Source organism: Meles meles, chromosome 13, assembly GCF_922984935.1.
Source record: "Meles meles chromosome 13, mMelMel3.1 paternal haplotype, whole genome shotgun sequence".
Lineage (NCBI taxonomy): Eukaryota > Metazoa > Chordata > Mammalia > Carnivora > Mustelidae > Meles > Meles meles.
The window spans coordinates 3908281-3921003 of NC_060078.1; the positions used below are offsets into that span (position 1 = coordinate 3908281).

Consider the following 12723-nt stretch of genomic DNA (forward strand, 5'->3'; position numbering starts at 1 on the left):
CTGAGCTACGGGCAAAGGATATTCTTCGTCTCAATCCAGTGAGGAAGAAAGGCTGTCGTAACTAATCCTAACTGGACCATTTCACTCTATTTTTGGGTTTTCCTATTAAGCTTAAAAAACCATTCTGGTTCTAGAGTGGAAATGGCTGAGCATCTAAAACAATACTTAGGACGTATAACCATGGAGGCCTGGTGACATCTGGACGCTGCCATTTACAATCATCCCCCTCACCAGGGCTCGGCTGGGCTAGAAGGGACGAGACAGATCTGGGTAAGAAAAGGAACTGCCTGTGAGTGTCCAGACTTAGACAGTGACTCAGGCCATGAAGCCCCAGGTGAATCCAAAGCCTTGAGGATTTTTTGCAAAACCAGTGGTTCCCAAACCTAGCGGGGGCTCCGATTCAGAAGATAAGGGGAAGCTTCAGAATCCAGCTTTTTGCAAAACTTCTCGGGAGCCCCCTGACCCAGGCCAGAACTATTTCTCAGACAAGCATCCGGGGCCCAGGGCAGCAATACCTTGATGTAGTAGCGGATGAGGATCCTCCGGAGGTCAAACAGCTGCAGCATGGTGGCTGCATTGTTGTCTATGATGCTGTAGCCCTCCAGGATGTACTGAGTCCGAGTGATCTCCCAGGTGAGCCAGCGCAGGTGAAAGGCGGCGTTGCAGGACAGCAGGTGTGGCAGGTGGCCGGGCTGGCAGCAACAGCAGCCTCTGTCCTCCTCGTCGCCTTCCATGATGGCCTCAACCTCCCTCTGCTGGCAGTAGGTTCCTAGCAGAGGACAGACAGGGTGGAAGTTATACAAGCAGTCATTGGGTCACCTCAGTTCAGAATGGACTTTCCCCTTGGCCTCCGTTAGAGGGGAAGATGCTGGAGAAAGTCTGGGAATCAGAAGTGTTTAATTCTTTAATTCCCACATGAGTCACAAAGCTCGTCGTCATTAATTCCTTTCTTCGTTCGTATTCATTCTGATGGCCACCTCCTCCCCATTTTGTGTGTGTGTTAGAGGAGACAGGTTTCATCGTGCTCAAGACACCAATGGTTGAAATGTGGGATGGTTATGTCCTCGAGTTCCCCTTTCCAGAAACCCGCAGGTCGCAGCTGAGCGCGTAAGAGGTTGCGTAAAGGTGGCTGGTGGAGATGTCTGAGAGTGAGTAGGAGCATGCTCAGGAATTTTCAGGAAGGAAGGCTTCCTCCTTGCTGCTTTCCCTGGAAGAACTCCATTGCCCAACTCTGCGGGCACACCACACATGCTACCTGGCCTTGAATGTCACTTCACCTCGTGTGACTGAGGGCGGCATGTGGGGCGCCCCAGGTACATTTCCAAAGGAGTTCATTCCAAAAACAGGGGACGATTCTGGGTGTCAACCATGTCTGAAAGAGACAGCCCATCTTCCTCAACATCTCTGTCAATGATGTGAAGGGAAGCACACACAGCATGCCCATGACATGGTTCCTGCTACCACTAGCGAGGCAGAGCAGGGACCTAAAGTTATCTCTGCAGATGGGAGGGAGGACTGAAAGTGACCTCCTGAAAAGTTAATAGAATATGTGAAGCAGCCCGCATCTAGTTTCAAAAAACAGCCACACGGTTTGTGAATATCTAGTAGCGCGTTTAACAAACACTTCAGTTGATCGTATGTATGAACCCGAAGTAGGAAAAGAGAAAGACCCTACGTGGAATGGGCAGAGAAGCCCTTGGATGTTTTTAGCTTAGGAGAAATGGAGTCTGATTTCTGTCGGAGGAGATCATGCTGGCTGCTGTTCAGAGAACGGGCTGGAGAGGAATGAGGGGTGGGAGCCGTGGCATCGGGGAGGCTGCTAGCTAACACAGATGAGACAGTGGTGATTCGGACAAAGGCAGCTGGGGGAGGCAGGGAGAAGTGATTGGGTTCTGGATCTCTCTGAAGGTAGCCTGACAGGATTTGCAAACCAATTTGGATACGAGATGCTGAAACGATAGACAAAGAATGGTGTGAGGGGTTCTGACCTGAGCAAGGTGAAAAGTGAATTATGCTTCACAGAAGAGGTAAGATTGCGGGGGCGGGGTGGGGGGGAGCAGCCTCTGGGTGGGCAGATGGAAAGACAGGGAATTGTCTTTTGTCTATGTGAAGTTTTAGCTGTTCACTATTAATCAAAACGGAGATGTGGGCAGACAGTCGGATGAAGAAATCTGGAGTTCAAGGGAAAGGTTCTGGCAGAGATTCATAACATCTGAGAGAATTATCAGGAAAGAGGGGCTGTTTAAAATAACCTGCGGAGAGGGTCTGAGAGCTGAGTCTGAGCATTCCATTCAGAGGCTGGGAGCGTGAGGCGCTACCAACAAAATGACTGAATGGAAGTGGCCTGTGAGGTCAGAAGAAAACCAGAACATAGCAAAAGCAAGTTAAAAAAGGAAATAAAGAGTTTCAAGGAAGAGGAAACATCAGCTATGCTAAATGATGCTTAGAGGTCAAATTACAAGAGGAATTAACTGTAGATTTGACAATACGGAGGCGAACGATAACCTTTGCAAGAGGTTTCGGTGTCATGATGAGTGGGGGAGGGGATGGCCACTTAAGCGAACTCAGAACGGTGGGAGAGAAAAAAGAAAGGGCAGTTAGTGCAGGCAACACTTCTGAGGAGTTTAAAAATATGACTTTATTATATTTTTTACACATATGTTGGAATGCTCGCTATTGTCCCGCAGATCACTGGGTTTTTCTTCTCTTTAAACTTTTTATTATTTGCATCAGTTTAAATAGTTTCTGTTGCCTTGTCTTCAAGTCCACTGATCTTTTCTTCTATCCCTAAATGTTTCACCTCAGACATTGCATTTTATTCACTTTTACAATTTCTCTTTTTTCCTGCTGGTAGTCTCCATCGGCTCATTCATTATGATCATTTTTCCTCTGACTTCCTAACCATATTAAAAGCTCTTTGCAACTTGTTTTCTTTTCCCTCCAACAACTTTGGCTGTGTTTCTATTTATTGTTTCCTTTTCCTGGGATCACTTTTTTTGACTTCTTTTCATATCTAGAAATTTATATTACACGCCGGATACTGTTGATGCTCTAGTGTTGACAGTCTGGACTTTTTTGTTACGTTCTGTTAAGTCTTTAGTTTATTTGCACATCGGCTTGATTCTTCTGAAACTTCTATTTAATCTTTGAGAGTGTCTAGAGTAGACCTCTAGCACGATGGTATCTCTACTCCTACAGCTTGGTCTTTCCAGGGTCTCGGATGAATTCCTGGGATGTTCGACAAGGTTTCTCCACTGCATGACTGGAAGTGCTACATCTTGGCTCTGTTCGACCTCCATATCCTCCAATGAGCGCACACCTTCAGTGAGCGCACACCTTCAGTGAGCTCACACCTGCAGTGAGCTCACACCTCCAGTGAGCTCACACCTCCAGTGAGCTCACACCTCTCCAGTTACTATTCTCTGCCATGACTTGCCCCCAACATTTAGCAGGTGAACATGTATCCAATCACTAACAAGGATCCCTATACAGATCTTTGCAGGACCTTCTCTGTGAAATTTGCTCTTATCCGCTACTCTGACCCACAAAGTCCAGCTTTCTCAGTGGTCCGGAACTCTGAGGCTGCCTCCCTAGCTCAGTCTGAGAACTGTATTCTGTTGGGATGCTGCCTCCCACTTCTACAGACAGGAAAGGGCCTCCAGGAAGAGAGCAAGGGTAATTGTTAGGGAGATTTCTCTGTGTGTCTCCTTTCTCTCAATTGACTGAATATTTTTTCTCCAGTTTTACAATTGTTTATAGCAAGAAGGATAATCCAGGACTGGTTAGTCAGTCATGGCTGAAAGGGTAACTCCCTGAATCCTTTGACATGTCTTCTGAGACAATTCAAACATGAGAACTCCCGCTACGTCCATTTCCATACCATTCACTTTTTCCAAGACCCCACAGTGCCTGGTACTTGGTGGGTGCTAACATCTCACCAGGTGAGATGCCCAAATGAATGAATGAATGAATGAAAGAGAGATGTGAATCCCGGTCACTGTGTGCACAGTATTGAGAAGATGCTCAGCAGGTGACATGCCGCACGTGACAGATAAAGCCAGCGTCAGCACTAAGCTTCTCTATATACGAATGTGATGGTCATAATGGGTCAGAGATGGAAAACGACAACCTTCACATAATAACGTACCCACGAAACGGTTAGGAAAGCAGGCAATGAGATGGGAGTTGACCAGGAAGGGGGACAAAGCAGGTTGTGTTACACAAAGGATAACGGTGAAGAGCTGATCCCAGATCAGTGACTCCATTTGTCTTTCCCCAAGACTTAACTGCTTTTGGGTCTTGGCTGAAAACACTCTTTTTTAAGACATTTCCAGGATCTCTTAGCTCATCTGCAATATAAAACTGGTAGAGATGTAATATAAATACATCCATGAACTATAAACAGTGAGTAATTCCGACTGCACGCTCTGGGCCTTCCAGAGTGAGCAACGACCACGGTGTCCTAACCGATCCGCCCACCGGGCCCCTAGGACTGTAGGCACTAGACTCTGGGGCTGGGAGATGTCTCGTCCCACCAAATGGCACACTGACCACTCTGGAGTTCTGCCAGCAAATCATATAATTCAGCAAGAAACTCTCTTTCCATGAAGAAGTGAGACCATTCTTAGGTTACACAAGGAGGAAGCAGAGAGGAGGATTTTCACCTCGAATAGATTAGCAAAACTGGTTAAATGCCATGTCCCCCCAAATCTGCATTTCTTTACAATTTCTCTCTCTATGCGGGGCTGGATGTCAGGGTTGGTTTTCTCTCCCCTTACATCAAACAAACTGGAAGAGGTGTGTGTGTGTGTGTTTGTATGTGTGTGTGTGAGAGAGAGACACACACAGTGCAATGCAGAGTTTAGATTTCCACCACATGAACGAGGTAAATAAAACCACACACCATGAGGAACGACACCGGCAAAAGGACAGGTGGGGACACAGTGTGCCGTGAAGGACCGCCATCGACAGAGACATCGTAACTGCTGCGGGCTTTTAATAAACACTCAATGAAGGTAGGTCCCCGCACCTTCTCTTAGGAAACAACTTTTTTTCCTTTTACAGGATCATACTGTAAAAGAAGAGGAAACTGAAAGACCCAGTCACTTCCATACGTGCACTAATTTGCTGCTCACAGGCAAGTCAGGACCCCAGTCTTCTCGGAGAGTCTCATGTGGTTCAGAGCACGCACGTCCCCTCCAAAGGGAGCACGGGAGGCCAACTGTCCATGTCAATGAATGACGAGCAGGCTGGCTGTTTCACTCTGCTGTTTCCATTGAAACCGGCTCCTGGCGTCTTCTGTGTTGCGGTGTTCTCATGATCTAAGTCAGCGGGCCATGGCGAGGCATTCAGTAAATAATTTTTGAATCATTTTGACAGTGTCCTAGGGTCTTAGTTCTGATAGACGAGAATGCCCAGTTAAAGCAGCAGGAATTAATGTTTTGAACTGAAAATGTATCTAGTAGATCCCAGCTGTCTTGCCACACAGGATACATATCCATTTCCTGCGTGTGGCCACAACGTGGGGCAGCCGTTCCTGCCCACCGACACTTTCTGCCTCTCTTTGCTGGTTCCCCAGACAGCAAGCACTGCCCCCCTTTAAGTGCTGTCTGCCGTATCTACCAGCAACAGGCCAGGTCTGACTTATTTATTCACACTTATTTCCCAAAAGGAATGAAGTCAATTTAAAAAGACATACACGGTACAATGGCAAATGATACAATTTAGGTAAAAAGGGGGATAAGAAAAAATAGATGAAGCCAGAATGATGTCGAGGGACCCTAACTGCATTCTGTGATATCCTATCTATTTACTAAAGGTGGGCCACAGATCGCACCGGGGCTTTCTAGAAGCCAATGTACAAAGAGAACGTGAATAGTTTCTTGTGTCTCTAAGACAACAGCAAAATAATTCCTTGCAAGGGTCACAGCTATTTCTGGCAAAGACACAAGAAAGATAATATTCCCAGGACCCTAATAAAAGGAATATTTTGCAATACAGTGAACACCATCCTTAACGGCATTGCCCAGAAAGTACAAACACCAGCTTCAGGGAGCTATTCTAATACAGCCCAAGAGCAATAAAGAAAAATCCCAAAATCACCTCTATGGGTGGCCAAAGAGTTCAGCCTTAAGTACGTGGTTCTCGTGTCTCCCAAGGGCAGATGTCAGAGACTCTTGGGGACAGGAGAACTTCATCCTTTTGAGGAAATCCTTGCTATGGATCCTTTTCTCTCCACCCAGTTCTGACAATGATTGTGTACTGAGTGGCACAAGCCCAGAAACGTAGATATTCTGTGTAGGTGGTGAGAGCAGGGACCCAGTTCTCGTGGTTAGCCAGACCAAGGTAGAGCCGCTGTTCTCTTGGGAAAGTTGGGAAGCTGAAGTGAACGGCTGCCTGTAGAGAAGGTCCCGTAACCAAAACTCAACCCGAAGTGTCCTCCATTCCGTTCCAGACAGCCCCGTGGGGGAGGGGCCATCCAGGCTGGGCAGGCTGGGCCTGAGGAGGGGAGGGGAAGTCAGCCACGCCCAGAAGGGGAAGCGATGGGAATGGGGATTAGGGAACGTGATGTTCACCAAGAGGTCAGAAGACATGAAGGGGATGCCGGGCCATTATGTGATGGGGACTTCAAAGGGGCACATTCAAAATTGTCCCCTGCAGCCAGAAGGCTTCCCTGATAGAAAATGTCAGCTCGCTGTACGACTGTCCGGTGAGAACACGCAGGAGGAAGCCTAAATGGATGACGTATTTTACAGATCGGGCCTCTCGACCCTTCAACTTTCCTTACGTGACACGTGTACTTTGAGAAACACCACTCAGGTGTTCTGAAGAGTCTAACAGGATTCCACAGAAAACCCCACTGCATGCAGCGCTCTCCAGGAACAGTGTTTTAAAGTGACTTTACTGAACATCGTCTGAGCTGAGCTTCCTTCCGTACAGCCACTGCCTTCATGGGTCCAGCATGCCAGATACCGGGCTGGAGTTTTACAGATGCCGAGCAACGAGGCCACCAGGAGGGGACTGATAGGAGAGAACCAGTCCCTGGCTGAGGAGTGCACCATAATTAGGCAAAGATCTGATTTAGCCCATGCGTTTCAAGCTGCAGAGGGGACTCAGAGACCCACACTTGGGGATGCGTGTGGATTTTATAAATGGTGTTCTCTCTTTGGGTCGCAGTTAAGATCCTTTCTGAATTGCCATGGCCATTAGGAGTAGGCCACCAGATATGGTCAAAGCCAAGCTCAGAGCAGTTCACTTCCATGAACGTTTGGACCTTACACATGCATGTTACATGTGTGAGACAGAGCTTGGCCCCAGCCAGCTGGAGAAATGCCGCACCCCCCAACAGTGAGCTTCTCACATGGTGCCAGACACAGAATGATGGACATGCTAACGGGGCAATCTAAACCAGCACTGTCTCCTGCTAGCTGGTTATCATGTAACATATCACGTAACACCAAGGGGCTGTTATGTGACCGGGCAAAATAATATCAGAGAAGACTCTGTTTTTGAATTATGGTCACTTTCAGGAAAGTCACAGTGTGATTTGCCTACCCCCCAGCCCCACAAACCTCTTCTAGAGTTTTAAAGTCACAGAGATGCCTTTCTCTGGTCCCCCGCAGCCCGCACTGCTTCTTGGGGACAATGCCGGTCATCTATCCCCAGCTGCCTGCCCTGGGAGGAGCTCTCTGTATCCATTAGCCTTCACCAGATTTAATTTCTGGGAAGAAATAATTATTCTAACAAGAATATGTTTATATGCAAAACTGTCCTATTACACATCCCATTTCTTGCCGGCTACACATCCATCTGATAAGCACCCCCTTGAAATTAACCCGAACTTAACGATGGAGAAAAAGATGGCCAAGAATGCGTGTGACACAGCGGAGGTCAGGAGCCGAAGTGAGTTCAGGGGGTGGGACTGGTCTCCTGAGACACTGAATGAGTTTAGTTCTTTATTATTGTACTTGATAGTTTCTCCTCTACTCCCAAGTTCCAGGCCTTCAGCAACATTGGACTTGGGCACCTTTTATGTATCACGGGGAGTATCTGGAAGTGTATCAGGCCAGTGTGCAGTAGGGGGAAAATACGTTGGGATAATTTATACACGTTCAATTTTGTGGGCCCAGCAGAGATTTTTATTGTAACCGTTTTATATTCCGAGGAGACTCAATTTGTTTTAAGACATACCCACATGAATAAAAATTCTCCTGTGCTCCGTTCGGCAAGCGGGATTTTAAATGCGGTGAAATGCCTTACAGTGAAACAGCATTGTTTTTTCTCAGAGAATTTGTACTTCAAAACCTCATCTATTTGTGTAATTTTTAAAATTTATTTATTTATTTATTTGACAGAGAGAGATCACAAGTAGGCAGAGAGGCAGGTGGGGGGGGGGGGAGTAGGCTCCATGCAGAGCAGACAGCCCGACGCAGGGCTTCATCCCAGGTCCCTGAAATCACGACCTGAGTGGAGACAAAGGTTTTAACCCACTGAGCCACCCAGGCGCCCCTCTATTTGTATAATATTAATCAACTTGAAAACTGGTGTCTCAGATAGCATCTCACTTCTCGCACACATTAACCTGCTTATGCAGGCGTAATTTCTCCTTTCATAAATGAGGACTCCGAGTCTCAAGAGCAACTTCTCTGGGAAGGGTCTGGTCTTTTAGATTTAAAAATCAGTATTTCCCCCTTCCATACACTGTCTAGTAAGGCTTCACAAATTATAAGCAAAAGTTCTCTGAATCTACTTTCTTCTACCAGCCCATAGAAGAACATGAAATGAACCAAGTCACTTTGTGTGCACAGTAATTTATATTGGGCAAGTTTGAAGCATAGGTATAAGAAACATCGAAATATATAATAATTATCTGTGAATATTTATATGTGAGTACTATGGTTTTTCTCCTCCTCTGGCCCCACTCACAGATGAGAAAACCAACACACTCAACTTCACATGAAAGAGTCAGATACTTTCTCATTCGTATTTAATTCCAAGCTGTCTTATTTTACTTTTCTCCAACAAACTTATTCTTGAGTGTTGTTAAAATAGGAAGATTCTGTGAATGTTCAACGGGAACGCCCCTTTCCTTCCCACACTGCCTATCTAGACAAGCGTGGCTTTGTCTCTCACACTGACGTGTCACACAATTTGAAATGAAGAAGAATATGTATGTAGGCTTTCTGAAAGGAGAACCTATTCTTTTATGGGTGAACTTTGGACCCAAGGGATTTAACTGCTTACTTGAGCGATGTAGACAAAGGAACTCAGGACTCGCTAATGACCTGAATGTTGTCATAGAGAAGAAAGAATTCTAGATAGTTTCAAGATTAGTGGGAAGCTATGGCTCTCCATGGACTGCCAGTTAGGCAAAAGGTTTGGGTTGGATTAACTTGAGATAAGATTAGTGACACAGATATATTAAAAATGTCCTCATAGGTCGGTGATTATGGGGTGTTAGCCAAACTCTGAGATAGCTGAGAACATTCCACACAAACAGGCACATAAATCCCACTTTTTGATATTTTCCAGATCCACCGGTAATGTATGGTTACATCCTGATAACTGTGCTTAGCTTCCCACGCTCATTCTGCAAGAGTCTTCCAGGTTTCACAGTTGCTAGGGTAGCTGATCATTCAAGAAACTGAGCTGCTATCAGTGGTGACGCCATCTTAAGATTTAAGAGCGTGTTCAGGTTAAATTCCTGAGTTTCAACAACCAGAGAGATTATTTTTAAAAATGGTTACTTATTCTTTCCTTCCCCCTCCCTTTTTTCCTTCCTTCCTTCCTTCCTTCTTTCCTTTCTTTCTTCCTTCCTCCCTCCCTCCCTCCCCTCCAAGGAAGTGTGGCATACTGCAAAGGTCATGGACTTTGGGGACATCCACATCTATATGCTTACCTCTCCTCCACCACTGGGGACTGTGTATCCTGGAGCAACTTACTGAACCTCATTCCCCCAATTTCTTTATGTCTCAGATAATAATAATAACACCTGCTTACTTATAATAACTTAAAATTATTATAGGGAATATTCTAGAATATTCTAAGAACTATAATTAAAGTGCTTAGTATGGTACCTGGCAAAGAACTCATGCTCAGCTAACCTTAGTTAGGTTCTACTTTCTTCCTCAACCAGCATTTACGGGGCATCCTGCATGAGCCAGTCAACACACCAGGGGAGGTACACGAATAAGACAAGGGGTCTCAGCCTTTGAGAGCCTCCCAGTCTAACAGCACTGGGTTGAATCAATATTTCACAGCCTGCAGGAATAAAGAACTGAATCTATGAGCTTTGCAAGAATACCGAAAATAAGCTTTGGTTTTAAAATTGTGATTTTGTTACCAAGAAACCTTTACTGACCACCCACCACATGTGGCCACATGACCAACACCATGACCACATCCTGATCCCTAAGATTTGTGATCTAGACATACAACAAACAAAACAAACCAGAATTTTCATCATGACTTTGTTCTAAATGACAGGACAAAGTAATCCCTATTGGTTATGGTTTCTTGTTTGAACTACTGTTATGAGCAAACACTGGATCCCATGGGAACGTATATATAAAACATAAAATATATATACAAATACAGTATCATTCATCTTAAAGAAATACTGAGAAAAGAATAAATGGACAGAAAATGGGAGTTAGACAACTAATAGAAAATGTGAATGTCCACATAACATCGTGCATTTCTGACACGGGTTTCCAAAACCCCGCTTGATCAAATGACACCTTAAGATTTCCTAAGCCCTCCCCTAAGAAGATTTCTGGAAAACTGATCCTGTTGTGGTAAAAACGTAATGGTCCTGTCTGTATTAATGAGGCTAATGGAAGCTGCATGCGTAATGAAATCCCATCTCAGCAGGCCCAGAACTTCCCTGCATGTGACCCTGCTGCGTGTGACCCGGCCTTAGATGAAGGATCCGCTTCATCGCCCTGGAGAGAACATTGTTTTATGGCAGTTCATGTCATCTGCCATGGGGAGCCCAGGACTCCCTATAGCCTAATTTCCATAGCACTGGATAAATCATGGTTTCTGACCTAATTTTAACCCAACTTCCACCCAGGCCACAAACTCTTGAGATCCTTTCGCTGTGCCCTCGGGGACTCACGATCTATTCCTCAACTTACTGGCATGTTCTCCTCCTCTCCTTGGTGCCCTATTGGAAAGCTGGCTCTCCCTGTCCCTTCGGCGGCTCTCTGGAATGGGGCTCGTTGTTATCCCGCACTCCTCTGGCGCCCAGGTCGGAGGAGGTTGGAATATGTCCTCTTGCTTCTCAGGGATGCTCTCAGGCCATTCTGTCTACTCTGCACCATTCTCTCTTGTTGCCTCCTTCCAGGGCCTCAAGGTAATTCCAAGTCCGTGGAGACTCTGGCTCAGGATCACTGGCACTCTCCAGCATACCCCTGGCCATCTCTTTTGGAGATTACAGGATTCACAGAGATGCTCCTTCCAGCATCCTGAGCCCTGACTCCCACTCATCTAATGATCTCATCTTCCACTCAACCTCAGCCATTCATCTCCATGGCCATGACCCTAAGCTGTGGTTACCAAACACTGTCTCCCCCCTTGAGTGTTCGTTTCCAAGCTCCTGCTCTCCAGCAACCACCTCCTGTCTTTCTAGCTCATTCCCTTTAATGCTACAACTTCAACAATGCTGATGTACATTTTCTGGATCCAGAAAGCCCATCACCAGGTCCCGTTCCTCACCTCTCTCATACCCGTACTTTCCCTCGCCTCAGGTGGCCTTCCATGGCTGTCATTGTCTTCATCATCATACCCTTGCACACGCTGTCCGTTCCCTTGTCCTTGGTTTACCTTATGGCACTCAGTCAACTCAGTCTCAATCCCGATTAAGGCTGGCTCTGCATTATCTACCTGCACCCATGAGGCTGCATGTGGCTTAGGGAGAAACACGAACAACCTTAACACGTCTTTCTTTAAAATTATGATACCTAACTTCATGTGGCCTCTCATACTGGCCGACTGGATTGCCTCCACTCCATCCGTTCTTCCGTCCTCACGCCCATCTCTTAACTGCCTCTGGGCCATATATCCCTCCTCCTCTCCTGTTACTGTCAATGAGCTACTATAGATTCCATTCTCCCAGCCCCTGGGATTCTATCACTTGCCATCACAGCAAGCCCTCCTCTTCCCTTTGCCTGAAGTCCTTCCACTCTGCTTCACTGCCCAGGCCTATCATCATCTGGTGCACTGATGCTCCGGGGTGCTGACCTTCCCTGTGTGGCACTGTATTACCAGGAAGTTCACACCCATGGTCTCAAGACTGAGATGTCCACCAATAACACCTACTCCCTGTGAGAGAATTATACTTGGAGTCTGGCAGAGAGGACAAGTTTAATTTTCCTGCAAGTGCATCATAGGTGGAAGTATTTTATACTTCCTGACCTGATGGCTTGTAGAGCTAGAAATACACTAGGAACTTAGAGATCACACCGAGGTTCCAAAGATGAGTTCAGAATCTGAGAGGTCAAGTCACCTGTGATGCTCTGTTAAGTATCTTGATATCTTAAATACATTTTGGTTGCCTTTTTTTTTTGCAACTAGAAAAATAATGTGGAACTTTTGAAAGGATATGCCAGTGACTAAAGGCATTTTACCCAGTTACTTAGTGTTTGCGAACTAAATAAGCATTACAATACAAATCCAAACAAATATCCAAAAGGAGAAAGGAAGGAAGAAGGTAAAATCTTA

General features: G+C 46.0%; 1 protein-coding gene across 2 annotated transcripts in view; it reads right to left on the reverse strand.

The window, feature by feature from the left end:
- Nucleotides 1–12723, reverse strand: part of PCNX2 (pecanex 2) — a 296195-nt gene that overhangs the window by 33782 nt on the left and 249690 nt on the right. For both annotated transcript variants that reach the window (XM_046026803.1, XM_046026802.1), the window contains exon 26: nt 516–769. In XM_046026803.1, the coding sequence (XP_045882759.1) occupies nt 516–769 (254 nt within the window). The remainder of the gene's footprint in view (nt 1–515; nt 770–12723) is intronic.